The sequence below is a fragment of the Accipiter gentilis genome, chromosome 28 (genome assembly GCF_929443795.1).
Source record: "Accipiter gentilis chromosome 28, bAccGen1.1, whole genome shotgun sequence".
Taxonomy (NCBI): domain Eukaryota; kingdom Metazoa; phylum Chordata; class Aves; order Accipitriformes; family Accipitridae; genus Astur; species Astur gentilis.
In genome coordinates, this window is record NC_064907.1 from 10563706 (window position 1) to 10581324 (window position 17619).

General features: G+C 40.4%; 2 protein-coding genes across 10 annotated transcripts in view; both read right to left on the reverse strand.

Moving 5' to 3' along the window:
* The window catches only part of TBCE (tubulin folding cofactor E), a 30298-nt gene extending 24524 nt beyond the window's left edge, over positions 1–5774 (reverse strand). The window contains exons 1-3 of the mRNA XM_049831541.1: positions 5665–5774; positions 5113–5246; positions 3131–3215 (exon numbers count right to left, since the gene is read on the reverse strand). Coding sequence (XP_049687498.1) covers positions 3131–3215; positions 5113–5212 — 185 coding nt within the window. The 5' untranslated portion in view covers positions 5213–5246; positions 5665–5774. The remainder of the gene's footprint in view (positions 1–3130; positions 3216–5112; positions 5247–5664) is intronic.
* GGPS1 (geranylgeranyl diphosphate synthase 1) overlaps positions 1–17619 on the reverse strand; it is a 407079-nt gene that overhangs the window by 373794 nt on the left and 15666 nt on the right. For 7 of the 9 annotated variants that reach the window (XM_049831556.1, XM_049831550.1, XM_049831549.1 and 4 more), the window contains one exon: positions 6805–15188. In XM_049831556.1, the coding sequence (XP_049687513.1) occupies positions 14427–15167 (741 nt within the window). In that variant the 5' untranslated portion in view covers positions 15168–15188 and the 3' untranslated portion in view covers positions 6805–14426. Of the gene's footprint in view, positions 1–6804; positions 15189–16994; positions 17129–17619 lie in introns of those variants that run through there. The other 2 variants (XM_049831553.1, XR_007509874.1) reach the window with 2 other exon arrangements.

A 17619-nucleotide genomic window follows, 5' to 3' on the forward strand; every position in this document is an offset into this window, starting at 1 on the left:
TTTCCCCCTCGCTCTCAAACAGTAGTAGTAAAGAGGTGACATTTTAGGTTGTGTTTTCTAACTTTTTTAGCATCTTTTTGGTAAAATAAAGTAACCATTTTTTACTTAAGTTTGCCTACATCTTCACAACTGGTACATGAACTACAAACTAGTCTGCACACAGAAAGTTATGTCTCTGAGTCATGGTTGACTGCTGGTACTATTATGTATTCTCTTAGACTCCAGAAGGATTTTCTCTGATTGGAACCAAATTGATAACAAAGAACAGGTATTGCAAGAACAACATATTTAAAGATCACTACATTTAAATTTGTTGCAGGTATACGCAGCTTCACTCAAAAAGTTGATTCTTACAACAAGAATTGAGATCATTATGAGATCTCATCTCCTGGGAGCACTCTAACGGTTGCTAGAAAAGCAAGAGTCTGTGCACATGTATGTAGATAATATACACACACAAATGTAAACCATTGAAGTTTCTGAAAAACATCCACAAGACATTCAATTGCTTCTTCTATCCAGAGAGATTTGGAATGGCCAGCCAATTACTTTTATTATTTCTTCTACAGCAGAATATAACTAGCCTCAACCTGGAAACTGCTTCAATTAAATTCAAAGCATTTAAGAAGCAACTTCTGCCAATACCTTCATTCAAAAGACATGGTTGCTCTAAGACCATAATTTCCAGTTCTTTTTCTTAGCTAAGAAAAATCCAGCAATGTTGATTTTTTTTCTTGCATTAAGTGTGCTTATCCTCCTTAAGCCTTGTTTTATTATTATTAGATACAAGGGAAAAAATATCCAGTCCTCACAGGTGTGTGTGGGGGTTATTTATTTTTCTGAAGAATGGATTTTGTTTTATCATCTCATTTTCTGATAATGAGGTCTCCAGGGCTTCCACCTTACACAAACATGGACGTTAAGAAGATACATACTAAGAATTCTGATTTGCACTACTGAACATAATCTACCATTTCCCCATTTATGACTGTTTGGCTCCAGGGAAGAGATAGTACTCCCAGAAAGGATTTCAAAATAGCTGCTTTTTAATTTAAAATTATTTAATAGGTAAATTAAAGATAAATAGATAAATAAATAAATAGATAAATTTGGTCAGAGACCAAACAGCTCTACTTGCTGGCTTGAGAACAACTTTGATCTGAACTGATGATGAAGTGTAACCTTTAACAAGCCCTGAACTACTCTCAGGTCTCAATTCAAGTACAGCAGCCTCCTTTGCTACATCAGGGAATTCCATTTATCTCCAGAAGACCTTCTAGCAGATAAAAAGCTAGACCTACTTCCCCCATAATCTCCTTTTTGTTTTTCCTTCTATGTGACATTTTACAGCAACAGTTCTAAATCCCTTCCATACGATATTCATATATTCAGATAGAAGAAGGTGACAAGACTCATCTACTCATAAAAATGGAAATGATCACAATTTTCACAAGTTGAAAACACATACTCAAAAGTTAGCAAATGCATGCACTGTTACTATATGCTTTTAGTGATTCTTTTGGAGGAAATTCTCATAACAAATTTTCTCCATTGAAACATCCATTGAGAGCAAAACAAAGTACGTGTACAAATACACCTCCTCTGGCTCTGGAAAAATCTTTGAACCATGACTAGCCAAAGCTACAGAGACTCTGGAAAACTGTCACTATGTATTTTTCTTGTTCTTTCACACTTCTTCAGTCACCTGCTATTAGCCAATGTCAAAGTCAGGAAACTAAGAAAGACAAATTTTTGGGCTGACTTCATCCAGCTGTTTTTATGATTTTCATTTACATGCAAGTTGAAAAAAAACAGATGACTTGCTTATCCTCTCATTGATGGCTTTAACTTTTTCAAGATAATTAACATGAGGAATTAATTTCAGAGGAAATTCTTCTTACATTTTCCAACAAAACAAAGCAAAAACACATCCAAAAGCAAGACCACAGACTACTTTTAATTTATTTTCTTGGTTTGTCACTTACTTTCATACCTTCAAAAGGCTTCTATTAATTCTGAGTGCTCAGTGTCACAGGACTTGTTTTATATCAGATTCATTTCACTTGAATGAACACTTGAACAGTTAGGAACAAACTGCAGTCAAACTGCCCTTTTACAATTATTACCAGCCTTGGAAAGTAGGAGGTGGAAAAAGACCTAGAAATCTCTCCATTTCATCTCATTAACGTAAGACTGGCTGTGATCCAGTGGTCAAAACAAACATCCACATAACACCAGATCCTTCCTCCAAAAGCTACTAATAGAAAATGATTGGGAAAAATATGACAATAGGGCAAATATTTTAATGGTATAGCCTCAGAATACTCTCTCATCCTTCACCACTTCAATGCTCAGGAACTTACTGAGCTAGCAGCCCTTAGTATTCAAGAGTCATTGGTGACTTTCTTTTCTATGAATTTGTCCAGTTATTTTTTTAACTCACAGACTTTTAGCTGCTACAGTGTCCTCTGACATAGAAATCAACAGCTTGCTGCTGTTAGCATCAACCCTTGGGTCCTATATTCTCCAATTTCAAACATGTTAAGTGCTCGAGTCTTTAAACTTAAATGTAATGCATGCATATACTTAAAAAAAACCCCACAGCTACACTGTGTTTTGCATGTATTAAATGCAAGCAAACATACTTAATTCTTCAGCAATACAAATATAATCCAAATCATTCTCAGGAACTTGGTATTTTCCCTTAAAAAGATACATGCAAGTCATGTTAAGTCCAAATCTAACCTATATTTGAGACAGTTAATATGGACCAGTATTTCACTTCAGAATTACCTAAGGCAGGTAAGTAGGCCATACTGACTTCCTCACTAAGGTAGAAGGTCTAAACCTACTAAAGGTAATATTAATAACATCCAAAAGTCATATTTTATTACATACCTCTGAAAAGATGACTTGTATTTTCTAAGTATTTACCATATCCTAACCCCTGTAACTGGATTAATAGAACACAACAGCCTTCATGGCATAGCTAGTCACAGCATTCAGGTTTATCTTTTTAATATCAGCCAACTGATAACAAAAGGGTTTGCCCTAAAAATTGCAAAAGGGCATTTTCCCCATGACCATCTTGTCAATACGCACGACATGCCAACACTGTGAATCAACTTACCTGCACTTAAAATACTGTGTTCCTTCATAGGTACCATCATGCTTTCCTCTCTGAGGATCATCCCATTCCACGCCCAGCCAAATTCCTGAAAAATATGGTACATACATTTTCAAATTTATGGCATCATAGCCATAGAAATCGTGGTTGGAAGGAACCTCTGAAGTTCATCTAGCCTAACGTTCTCTCTCAAAGCAGGAGATTATCACCAGCACTAAAACAGGTTAGCCAGGTAAGTCTTTACCTAGCTAGATCTTGAAAATCTCCAAGGATAGAAAGACTCCAACTTATCTGGGCAGCCTATTCCAGTGCTGCATTACTTCTGCAGAAAAAAAGATTTTCCTGCTGTCCAGTTTGAACCTTTCCAGCTACAATTTGTGGCCCTTGTCTCTTATTATATAATCTAATACTAGTAAGAAGAATTTGGCTCTGTCGTCTCTGTAACCATCTGTCAAAAAGCTGCAGGCAGCTATTAGATGCCATTTAATTTTCTCTTCACCACACTAACCAAGCCCAGATCCCTCAACCTCTCTCCACAACACACATATGTGATCTATGTCCTGGACCACCTTGGCAGCCCTCCACTGGATCATCTCGAATTTATCCACATCCCTCTTGAATTGGGATGGTCCCAAAGCAGATACATTATTTCAAGTGCAACCTTATCAAGAACCCCTGCCCCCAGAGGGGGATAACAGCTTCCTTTGATTTGTTGGCCACTTTCATCACTCCAAAGTAACCCAGTACAGCACCTATTGGCTCATGTTCATGACAGTATCCACCTTAACTCCCAAGTTCTTTACAATAGACCCTATGGATTGCTAGTGCTTCCTGGTCCATTCTGATACACAGGTTTATTTCACACTACATGTGCAAATTTGTCCTTGAATCTTAGGCCCAAACCTAAAGTTCATAAAGCTTGCTCTGGATTGCAATTCTACCTTTTGTCACATCAGCCAGTTGAGGGAGAATGCTGTTCACTATCTGAGACACCAATGAATATGTTAAACAATATAGACCCCAGAATTTATTTCTGTAGTACTCGTGCACAATCAGGAATCAAGTCATTGATTACCACTTCTCCACTTGACAGACATCCAGACTTTCAGGCCACTTAACAGTCCATTCATCTGGCTTGTATTTCTCCAGCTTCCAAATAAAATTCTTTATAGAGACACTATTAAAAGACTTATTAAAGTCAAGGAATAGTACATCCCCCATCCCCTCTATCCACATTCCCAGTCATATCATCACAGAAGGTAATTAGGTTTGCCAAGCACAACTTTTTCTTTTTTACAAGTATCGAGTATTCTCAGCTACCATCTTGTCCTTCATAGGCTTGGAAATGGACTCCAAGGGAACATGCTACATGATCTTTCCAAAAATTGAAGTGAGGCCGATGAGTCTACAGTTCCCTGGTCAACCTTCTTGCCTCTTCTAGAACTGTATGCAAGGCTAGTCTCCTTCCAAGCATCAGCAATCTCCCCATCCTGTCACCACAATTTTTCAAAGGTGACATACAGCGCTCTCACAATCAGACTGGTCAGATCTTTCAGCAAGCTGGGCCGAGTCTTATTTGTCGTCATGAATTCGAATATGTTATCAAAGCAGCGCCTAGTCCATTGATCTGCTGCTGCCTTTCTCTCTCCTTCTCGGACTATGACAGTACACAGAGATTACGGAACAGACTATTCATGAAAACCAATGGAAAACGGAAGGCACTGAATTCTTTCCACTGTAATAAAAAACATAATCAATTTCAACCAAAAGTACAGTACTTCTTATGCTCCTTTTGACGACTCTGACTTCTAAAAAAACCCAACAACTTATCTAGAAGTTGCCATATTTACACAAGAACCACGAGGAAAAACCAATCTGTAACTTGCCACTTAACATATTTTATTTTTTTTTAATTAAGAAGAACATAATTAGAATTTTGAAAACAACCATTAAATGTAAAGGTTATTTACTGCTGTGACGTTTACCTGCTGTAGGAGGAACGCTGCCAACGTAGCGCACAGTTGCATACTCCGCGCCGCACAAGACCCTTCGACCCAGCGCGTCAGAAGGCACGCGGGCAGTCATCCTGGGAAAAACGAAGCCCGGGCTTCCCACAGACCTGCAGAGACAGAAGCGATACCCTTAACCCGCACAAACCACTGCTTTCATAAGCCCCCCTACCTCCAGTTGCCCTGTTACGGCCCAGCAGCAGGCCGGACTCCAGAAGCCGACGTTTGTGTCCCCCCCGGCCCGCGGCTCTCCCATGCCCCCCACACCTCCGCTGCGGAGCCCCTTCCTTCGGTCGGCCTTTCACGCCACAGACCGCAAACCGCCCTCCCAGCCGCGGCGGGGGTCCGGTCACGGCGGGCCCGGGTGAGGGAGCGGAGCACTTCCCTCACGGCCCCGCCGGCGACAGGACAGGCGGCCGCCGCCGCCCCGCGAGAAACCGTCCCTGCGCGCGGCTTTAGCGGCCGGTAAAGTCAGTCACCGACTCTCGGCCGCGGGAGAAGCGGCAGACGGAGGACAAGCAAACGCACCGGGCGGGAGGAGCAGCCCCGGGCCCACACGCCGGCTCGTCCTCTTCCCACCCGCGCCTGAGGGACGGAGCGCCGGCACCGAGGGCGGCGGGCACAGCCGGCCGCTCTTCCGTCCTGCGCCGGCTGACGGCTTTCACCCCGCCCCGTCCGGCCTATCGCTGCGCTTCCATTGGCCCCAAACCTCCAGCACCGCCCTAGCTTAGCCGCTATTGGCCTACCGCCATCTCCGACCTCGCTGAAGTCATCGCCTTCGCGATGCTCCCTGGGTAATGTGGTTCGCCGAGGGAGCGGCGCCGCGCGGACTTGCCGCCCCTGGACTACACCTCCCAACGCGCCGTGGGGCGAGAAGAGGCCTGCGGCGCGCCGCGCCGCGGCGCCCGCCCTCACGGCCGCCGGGGGCAGGAGCCGGAGGAGAGCCTGCGGGGTGCGAACTCGTCTGCCGGGGCGGGAGGAACGTCCCGGTTGTTACCGGCCGCCGCTGAGGGGATGCGGCCTAGCCCAGTGCGGAGCGCAGAGCTCTAGCGCTGGCAAGGGCCCGGGCAGCCTGGGAAGACCCGCAGACGTGCGGTGGGCAGGCGAGGAGACGGGGAAGTTCCCCCAGAAAACAGCTGCCGCGTTAATGTTTAAAGTGGCGTGGGGTAGTAGACAAGCCAGACACGATGGTCGGTCTGATATCGAGCAAGATACTGTTATAACTGATTCAGCACGTGGCTGACTAGTAACTAAAACAATAACTCATCGTCGAGCTGTGTAGTTTCACAGGACCTGATCTCGTCAGGCTGCACCAGCTGGGCCTCTTCAGGATCGAACCACCAGTCTGTTCCATTCAGCTAACGTCAGTGAAACGGGACAGACTTAGCACATTTAGAAACAAGCAAGCACTATGCATTTTTCTGCCTAAATGCACGTTGAACAAAGGCAGCAAGGCCACAGTTAAAGGCTGGGGCACTTCCCTGGGAGACAGTGACTGAGGAGAGCACAGACAGCTCGGCAAGCACCAACAAGTGCCCCTGGTGCAGCATCCAGCCACCGGAACTAGTGTGCTGCTTGGATTTACATAAGCAAGCACACAGAACAGAAAAGTTGTATTACCTCAGTATTTGGCACTGCTACAGTTGTTACTGCATTTATTTCAACACTCACTATTTGAGAACAAAATCAATTAACTGGCAGAGGATCCAGAGAAGAGATTTAACAATTTGAGAACATGGCTTACAAAAAAAGAATCAAGGTGTCCAGCATGGGTAGATTAACAGCAAATGGAGAAAGACTTGACTGTATTCTTGAAGTAGCAAGTGCTGGGGAACAGAAATTTAGTAAGAGCTCTTCAGTTTCATAGACACAGCTATGACAAGATCTAACAGTTTGGTGGTTATAAAAATTAAAGTATCCCAGCTGACATTTTCCACATTTGTTCATCTCTGACCTGCTTCATAGCTCAAAGCCTCATAACAACTTAATTCAAACAAAATAATTTGAATTTTGGGACCACAAAGACTGAAACAACCACAATAGTAGGTAACCAAGAAGCTATTTCAGTGCTGTGCCTCCGCTTCTATTACATTAAATAATTCCATACACTCCTTTGGCAGGCAACATATTAGTACTCTGCTCTGATTCTATGATACTGATTACAGAATTCAGATTCAGGTATTTGGTAATACTAGTATACTCCAATCAACATAATCTGGATAATATGTAAATTCTTAGGCACACTGATGGCTTGCATCTTCAAGCAACAAGCTTTGACAGCATGCTTTACTGTCTGGCATAAAGCAGCTGCTGCTCCCCAAATGGACATTCTGGTAAATACCTCTGTGCCTTTACTTTAGGGTCTTCCTTTGCCAAAGGTGATGTGGTGTCTTAGGCCAACTAATGCCTTTGGAAAAAAATACATACTGTAGTCCTTCCACAGCTGTGGTGGTGTTGCTGTCTTAGCTCAGTTCCTCAGCCCATTCACCTCCCACAGAGGGCAGCCTTCAAACAATCTGTTCCAGTTTTGAATGATGCTGAAGCTACATACATAGTGGTACAACAGCAGAAACAATGGCAGTAAGCCCTCTTGCTCTCCTTTTCTGACTCACCCACTGTTCCCGAGTACAAACCTGAGAGCGTGCCCTGTTTTGTTTGACTGCATGTCAGGAAAGGTGTTGACAACAAGAAAATACTTAACACACTCTTTCTGATCCCAGCAGCATGTCTGATAAGCGATTTGGCCATTCTCAGAATCTACAAGCATGTTGTTGAACTTATGTATTTAGTATTTCTAAAGTGATAATGAGAACAGCATAACTTACTGTTTATTCTATCTCTTTTCATTTCTTGTTTCTTCTGTTTTAGCACTGTAATAAACAAATAGCTATAGATCATCCAATATACTTGACAAGAAACAGGACAGTCCCAATGCCAATAAAACAACTAGTCCCATTTAACACTTTCACTTTGTTACCTAGAATTGCTACTTCTGCATTTTATAAGCACCTCAGTGAAAAAGGATTTAACTTCAGAATTTATTGAACATTCGTTTTGGTTGATGTAAAATATAAGAGATGAGGTTTATAGCACAGTTTTTACATTTCTGGGATTAGCAATGACAATTCCTCCATATGGTTTTTACTTTGACCTGTACACCCTATCCCACCCCCAAAAAGAAGAGAGCAGAAGAAGCAATAGGTTCTTCAGTTAAAGCCACAGAAAAACTGTAAGAGTTAGTTCCATGCTTCTATAATTATCTGAAATTTTATTTTTAGAGAACTTCGGGGTTTTTCCTTGCAAACACTTCCCCACCCCACCCCCCCTTTTAATTTGTTCGCATGGCCTTGGTGTCAGCCTGATTTTAATAACTTAAGTTGGTTAAAGTTGTTAGCTGAGGGAGGCATAACAGAAGTTCACTGCAGAATAACATATACTAGATTATAGCAAGAGAACAAGACAGTTTTTATGTGTATTTCAAGACAGCATAATCAAAAATATATGTTGGCCATTTTTCCTTTTTACAGACTTCAATAATTACTTTACTGAGTGATTAAGTAACTTGTACCATATGCTCCATAAATAACAACTGAAACATTATGAAGAGAGTGACAATAATCTACTGTGATCAAGAAAACATGCAACTGCTTACAGACAGCATATAATTCATATACTGACAGAGTAGAGAGTATTTTCATGGATTGTTTTGGAGTTCAAAAGCAGAAAATTAACTATGATTTCCCTTTACATCAGAGTTAGTCTTCCACAAAAATTCATGTCAGGTTTTGCAGTGCTCTCCCTGGAAGCATCATGTTAGGCTTTCTTTGGGAATCTCCCATGGTTCTCTATGCTGTAGTAAACAAAGATGCTCAGTAAATGCCTTTTCAATGAGTTAAGTGAGAACTTATTTGTTCCATAGGGCACACAGGTGAGGGAGCGCTATCAGGATTCATGGGGTTTATCCTGCACCCCATACTATAAATTTCACAGATAATATGCTTGAATGAAAGTGAATTAATGAATCATGGATTACTCCTAGCTACACCTCACAAAGGTGCCTTTAAAGTAATTAAAAAATGCTGCAGAAAAGGTGAACACTGGTGCTCAGCTATGATAAAAGTTATTCAGGAAGGATGTTACTATGAGTTAACAATCAAGTCAAGTAGGCAGGTAGCAGGTTATGTTTCCCTGGCTTCAAGAACAGAAAAATTCTTAAAGAAAAATATAGTAGTGAAACAATGTACTCTGTTTTACCTGTACCTTTAATCAAAAGGTTAAGATGATGTATGCAAATTACTTATATAACTATCAGAATAAATAATTTTTAACTTCAATATCTCTTACATTCAATTTGGAAAACAAGAAAGGGAAGCTCAGAAAAACTAACCACACTCTATAGCCCTTCCTAATGAAGTAAATAAGATCCTATAAAATGAGGTGAAATTACATGAGGCAGCCACAGGAGCCTAAAACAGGTTTTCTTATTCTCTCAAATCCTTTCCCTGGCTCTGCTCTAGCCTCTGTCCACCTGCCAGCTCTGACATTCATCAGGCTCTTGCTGAGTGGGATAATTCGTTAACCCAGACAAAAATTATCTCCTCTCCCCTAGGGCAAGTGAGTTGTTTCACAGAAAGGCCTAATAAGCATTACCACCAAAGCAAAATGGGTGCTGAAAGCAAACAGGTAGCAGAAGGAAAGGAGCTCAAGCTATATAGGACAAAAATAATTTATAACAATATATGTTACAGGCTTTAGCTTCTTGGAAAAAAAACATTTCTGGGATTTCAGGAGTGCAGAAATTCTTGGATTACTTTTGTGAAGGCAAGCAACGAGCCAAGATTTACCATTTCAAAAGCGGACCCAGACTATTTTGTTTGTCCAGGATCAAAAATGAGTTTGATAGTATTGTGTGCGCTACGGTATTAGTAGAGAATACAAATGTAGCTGAGAAAAGAATTACAATGAAAGTACTGAGCAAATAATACAAAGAACATAGTAAATATCAAACCTGAAATGTAAAATGATAAGATTAAGACAGAACAAAGAAGAGCAATGGAAGCCTATATAGCTCTTGCACATGCCTGGCCCAGTTCAGTGGTAAAAAACATATTAGAGTTCAAACCAGTTTTATTTAAGAAGGTACACAAAAAAAAACCCAAGCCAACAAAAACCCCAAACAAACCACAACCCCCCCCAACCCCCCAAAACCAAAACCCACAAATCCCATGTTTTCATACCATGTTAGCATTTTAACAATAACTGGGGAAAGAAGCCATAAATATAGGAAATTTCCATAGTACATGGAGTCATTTAGATATTTAATAATTAGCAAAATCAACCATAAAGTTGAAAGCATGAAGAAGTATCAACATGTACTTTCCCACTGCCATTAACGTTTTTAGGCTATTTGTATCAACAACTGGCCAATACATACAAAGTTGCTCTTATTAGGTACCTGAACAGCCTGAGCTCAAAGGGAGAGGTGGGAGACAAGCTGTCTCCTCAAGAAGGTCCTGAAATGATGCAATTTTCACTATAGTTGATAGGGATAACATCAGCCTTTGAAGAAGCAGAGACAGATGCCTCATCCAATGGCTGGCCACTCAGAGACAAGTGACAGCATTCATTTACATCCAGCATTCACTTACATCCAAGCAAGCACACAATCAGAAAACAGATTGAGGTAGAGAGAAATGCTGGAGACTGCCGAGTATTTACATTTCTCTTTAGATGCACTGGTAACCTGATCAAAGTAGAACTTGTTGGCAATGGTAGGAAGATAATAAAGGGAACAGTTCTGGCTCAAAGGGACTGACATTGAAACCAGCATACCCTTCGTTTCCCCATGGGCATTTCCACTTGCAACTCAGATTTGCATTCCACAGCAATGCATCTCTTGTGAAGATCAGGAAAAAACCCTACTCCCCGTGTTGTGGGAAGCATAGCAAGAGAGAGCAGCACTTACACAACTAAGCTAATTCTGCAGCCACAAGAACTCTCATGCTGCTTTAAGGAAGTTATTTTCCTAACATGTCTTAACACCAGGAGCTTGTACCAGAGCAAATACTGGAGAATATTGATGAGGATGCACAGTCTCATCTTATGGCACCAAATATAAAGTCTACCTTGACTACAGAGCATCATCGCTGCTGATGCTTAATACTTAAAAGATGCTCTACCTGCTTAACAGATGAAGGGAAAAGATCCCAGCCTCTTCCAGCTCCTGAATACATCAAGAAAAACCCTCAGAGGCCTCAGTTCACCCTAAACAAAGTGAAGAGCAATGATACCCTGCTTCTCGGCCTTTTAAGATATACCTTCAGGTTATGCTTTGAATATTGGTATCAAAAGCCTTGAAGGCAGAAGAGTAAGAGCTGTATGGTTTCTTGCTGGTCCAGCTTTTTTCCCTTCTTACCCATTTGTGGTTTAAAAGGCCTGCAGCTGGAAAACTTCCAAGGTACTTACTCCTAAGTTAATGCAGGCACATTCTGCAAAATACAGTATTAGAAAAAGTACTGGGGTGAGTTGCCAGAATGAGCCAAAGAAGTGATGGCATAGCAGAAGACTCAGATAGTAGAAAAGTTTTATGCAAAAATAAGAAGAGCTACCTCATTAGGGAAAGTTTGATTACACAACACTGTTTACATCCAGCAACTGAGCAGACAAGAAATGGCACTAAGTACACTTTGCATTGTATATGTCAGTTACTATAACCTAATAGGCACAAGGATATCTTTTACAGTAAGACTAGGAGATTCTCCTGACAACAGTTTTTCCAGTGCTCTCCCCCATTCAACATCAGTTGCAACAGTGCTTTGAAACTCCCAAGACACAGGACAAAATAAATGTTGTGCTTTGCTGCTGATAGTATTTTCTCATAAACCATTACAGATTTATAGTCTTACTACTAAGCACCACAAGTTATGAAAAAGGAATTGCAACTCACTGTCATTAACATTAAAGACACCTTTCACCAACTTTAAGCTATTCAGTCCCAGCAACCAGGTCCATTCAGTGAAAAAGCTATTATTCTGTGCCTAATCACAGAGCAGACAAAGATTCCTCCTCAGCATGCAGATAAAAGGGATGGGCTATTGTCCTGGTTTCAGCTGGGATAGAGCTAACTGTCTTCCTAGTAGCTGGTACAGGGCTATGTTTTGAGTTCAGCATGCAAAGAATGTTGATAACACACTGATTTTTTTCAGTCATTGCTAAGTAGTGTTTAGACTATAGTCAAGGATTTTTCAGCTTCTCATGGCCAACCAGGGCACAAGAAGTTGGCACAGGACACAACCAAGGCACCTGACCCAAACTGGCCAATGGTGTATTCCATACCATGGGACATCCCATCTAGTTTAGGAACTGGGAAGTGGGGGGGGGACAGGGAATCGCTGCTCAGGGACTGGCGGGGTGTCAGTCGGCAGGTGGTGAGCTATTGCCCTGTGCATCATTTGTACATTCCAATCCTTTTATTACTACTGTTGTCATTTTATTAGTGTTATCATTATCATTATAGTTTCTTCTTTTCTGCTCTATTAAACCGTTCTTATCTCAGCCCAGAAGTTTTACCTTTTTTCCCCGATTTCCTCCCCCATCCCACTGGATGGGGGAAGTGAGTGAGCGGCTGCGTGGTACTTAGTTGCTGGCTGGAGTTAAACCACCACAGCTATCATCTATAACTACATAATGTCTCTGACTAAAAGCAGTCATCCTGAGTTTTTTCATGCTTGATCACTTTCAGAAGAATCTTAACTGCCCAGGGAAGACACTAGAGCAACCTTTTTCAGTTAGTGTTTGTCTGCAGTGAGTTGAGACCATGACTCTCCCTGCTTTCCAGGTACAGTAAATGAACACCTGCATAAAACTATCCTTTATCTGTCAGAAGCCAAGTATCTCTGGCCATTTCTTTTAAGACTATGCTTGAGCTAACACCAATGCTGATAGCACCAGTCCTACCTTTGATCCAAACCATTAGCTCCCCACACTAAAGTGAAGCTTTAAGTGGCTCTGAAGACTAAGGGAACTGAACCCAATAGCCATCACAGCCAAGAAGAAAAACATCTCTGCTTATGTTTTGTTCACCTTTATATACATATTTCTACATAGATGAGCAGAGGGTTTTGTCACTTATCAGCCCTCCCTCAATCTCGCTCTCAGTTCCAGTTCTATTTCAGTATGTCTGTGTACATAATTTTAAAGCACTCTTTAAGCAATTAACAAAACTGAAGTGGTATTATAGCTTGTAGAACAAGATGCTGTACTTTGTTTTAGCAAAAAATGACATAACTTGTCTTTTTGGAGAGACCCATAACATGCATCCAGATAGCAAGTCAGAACAGGAATGCAGTACAAATTATGAATCAACTCCTGGAGGAGCCCCTCTCAATTATAAGCAGAGATTAAAGAGACCTGCACCAATTATGGTGTCCTGAAGTTACCTGGAGTGGATCCCATGCCATTTCTAGTAGCAGCTTACTATGTTGCTATTTACAGACACATGTATGAGCTCTAATGCATAGATTTTAGGTCCCTGGCTACAAAATATTTGACAGTTTAAAAATCTAACACCAGGCAGTCAAAATTATTCACTGCAGAGCTGGAATCAGCAGCAAATTTATGCTTTGCTGATGTGATGGAATCTTTTCTCCAAGGTACTCAGAAATCTTTATAAAGCTACAATTCAGACTAAACATTAGTCTTATTTGCATATAAAATACTATCTTTCATGATTTGCATTCCCCTGAAAATATCCCCAGCAGCTGGATAGGATATTCACTTTAGAACTTAGGAAGCTGATCCATCTGATCTTCACAAGTCTGACTTAGAAATATCACACAGCAGTTTTACATGCAAGCATCTTTTGTTATTTAACACTGTACATTTTGGTTTACTAGAGCATTGTCTGAAAATGCACAATACACTCAGGTCAATCCGATTTCATTTAACACAGAATTTCAGCCAGAAACCTACAGTAGCCTGGTTAAAGATGAGAGTTTTAGGCCTGAAATAATGCTGATGATTTTGTAAAGATGATCACATTTAGATTCAATGCTTGTTTCGGTTCTGGTACATTTGCTTCAACAAAGACATCTATCTGTAAGCAGTTACAGTTAAGACCGTATAGATAATAGGGCATATATTTCAATACTCAGTGACAAATTGTTTCTAATGGTGATTTCTGTAACATGGCTACAAGAAAAAGTTTTAAGCAAGACTGATTATCACACCTCTCAGACTGGTTATTTTCCTATTTTAAAAAGGGTTTTAATCCACACCCAGGAGTTAAATTTTTAGTTTTCAGGTTCTTTGAACATTTTGCTCAGCTGTTCAACTAGTGCTACAAGTTCAGGGTTTCCCCCAAGTGATTCAATTTGTTTATAGGCTTCAGATTCAAGCTCTTTCAATGTATTCCGAGTGTACTCAAAGGAACCCACATTTTCAAGGTAATGTACACAGTATTTTTTTATATCTATGTTCTCTGTCCTTTGACGTAAAATGTTTTGCACCTGAGTACTTTCAGGTCTTGACCAAATCGCATGAATGGTTGGGAATGAGAACTTGCCCTCAGTTAAGTCTTCACAAAAACTCTTGTTTTCACTATATTCTTTGGAGTGCAAGTTGGCATAGTCATCTCTTATTTGGAAGAAGAGGCCAAGTGTGTTAAGAAGTGGCTTTAAGTCTTTTTTATAATTTGAGAACAGCTGCATGAGGCCTACAGCTAATCCAAAGAGACCACCTGTCTTTTGCAGTACCATAGCTTTATATTCAGCTTCTGTAGGACAGGTGTAAGTATCCCTCCAGTAAATATCCAAGCCTTGACCTTTATGGAGTTCCAGAAGTTGACGGGTAAAAACTTTAACAGCATCTGGATGATCAAGGGTTAAAACCTTCTCTAAGCCAAGGAAATACACATAATTAGCACAGTTGATTACAGACGGAATTCCATAGATACTGTGTGCCACTGGAAAGCCCCGTCGTAGCTTTGAGTTATCTTCAATATCATCCACAAGTAGGCTTGCATTGTGCAACATCTCTGTCACTTCAATGATAACCTATTACAAGAAGAAAAAAATTATTAACTCTTCCACTGTAATTCAACCTCCAGTTTTGCAAGACCTTATTTAAAATGGACAAGCTTTTAAAGAATTGTATTCTCCATCACTGAGGTTCCCCTTTAGACCACTTGCTTTCACCATTAATACAGATTTATGATTCTTTTAATCACCCAGCTTGCTCTAAGTCCTGGATCATGCGGTCTGCCTTTTGTGTACTGTTTTCAGATTCAAAGTGGACTTACTCCCTGAAGTGCTTCTACTTGCATGCTCCTCTTAACTGTTGCTACAGTTCTAAAATACGCCATTGTCTAGGAGTCATGCAGTAACTTATTAGAAACATGAATAGAGGAAAAGTCACAACATTGTGTTGCTTTTCAAGTTCAGATTCACTAACCCGAGGTCTCTCAAAGTCAGTTCTTATGAGTGTCAGGTATTTAATACATTACACACATTTGTCATTAATGAGTTGTCATACTCAAACCCATTTGACTTGTAGACCTTGTTTTGATAAGTGGAGAGAGTTCATCTTTCTTTCCCCACACTTTGTATAGTTATTTTCAGTACTGAGCTCTTAAAGGACATACTATTCTCTCTGAAACATCATTTGGAAAATTCCTGGCAGAAAGGCAACAGCTACAACTTCTTTTGGGAAGCTTCCTGCATGCTTGTTACTACTAGGTAGAGCAATATCATACACCATCTGAAGTACACAAACTGTTCAGAACATCAAGCTTGTAGCTGACTACATTTGACTAAAACTGAATCTTAACAATTCCAAAGCAGGACAATTCAACAAGAATTAAAGAGTTTTAATACTATATACTGTTTTTATTGCACAGCTGTTATGCAAGGAGCAGGTATATTCAGCACCTGCTTAAATGGAAATAAATTTATATAGTATGCAGTTTTACTTGCTTAAACTCACTGCAAAACACATCTGATTAAGATATGATTTTAAAGCTAATGAACCAATTACACTTGCTCGCTACAAACACTGCACTCAGTCAACATTCATGAAAACAACTGCTTCTAAAAAAATACTAAATTAAATAGTGGCAAGTACCTAGTATGGTCCTATTTGGTAGGTGCTGTAGGAAAAAGAGGGACTTTGCTGCAAGCATTTTCTTGAGCAGCAAGCCACGTAGTGTTCAGTGACCACTGTCCCAAAGATTAAAATCCAAACCCTAGCTTTGTCCAAGGTATGACTGCAAGAACAACTTAAGAACTAATAACTCCTCTACCAGTTAGAAGTGAGCCCTACTCTGACCTGTAAGGATATGTTGTTACCCACTGACTTTAAATCAGAAGATGGAATACTTACTGAAAGCAACTTTGCATACCTATTTGTCTGAATATTCTTAGTCCATTATGTCCTTCTCATTCTCAGTACTAACAGGAAAATATCCCTGTATTCTGTGAATTCCTTGGATAAGCCTATTCTAGCCTTTCTCTTGCTAACCTATTTCATATCACTTACACGAACTTTTGCAGCTTCTAGACATTTAAGGTTTAATTGAAACAGTGCTTCATGATTCTGTGTGTTTGAATTAAGTTTTCTTGTGAACTTAAGGAAAGGCAGTGTCAAAAATGCTTCAAAGTTGAAAGTACAGAGCAAAAGAGTTCAGACAGCAGAAAAAGCTTATTTTAGAAGACATCAGGAAGTAGGTGAGGAAATGAAAAGGCTGCTCTTCATAATGAAAGCTGAAGAACCAGTACAGAGTATTATACTTTCTTAGAACCCAAGCCTATCTAATCAGTAGCTGCTGCACTATCACTCCAACACATACATTTCTACCTCCTTACCTGCAATACCTTTAAAATTCGCTTGGCCCTGTACTAGGCCATTTCAGTGCCTTCTTAGAAGAAAGTTCATCTGACAAACCCAGTGTTCTCAAATTCAAGAAGCTGAAGTGTCTCAGTGCAGTGTCAGATGGGTACTAGAGATACAGTAAGTGGAAAAAAAAAAGAGACCACTTGGCTGGGAAAAAAGTGAAATGGTGGCAGCCAATAGCAAAATCAACTACCAAGGAAGAGTAGCCTCAATTGTATCACCTAAATGAACTACATGTAGACAAATTATCTACAGTAGAAAAATGTCCTGTAATGAGTGCCAGAATTTAGATTTTTAATAGAAGAAATACAAATAGCTGGAGGGAATCAGGCTGCTAGACATCTGGGACATCTTAAGAAGATTATGAGATGTCAAAAAAGATGACTAGAGGTGGTCCTCCAGACTTCCAACAACCTTAAGTTATTAAAAGTAGTACAAGTATGCACAAAAGCAGTAACAATTGTGTCAGGATGCAGATTAAAAGACAACAGGGTCTTGGGTTTGTATTCAAATGACCCAAAGAATAAAAATATTGAGTTCTATCACAGACAAGGAAATCATTAAAGGAAACATTAAAGCATCGATTTTCTTCATAAA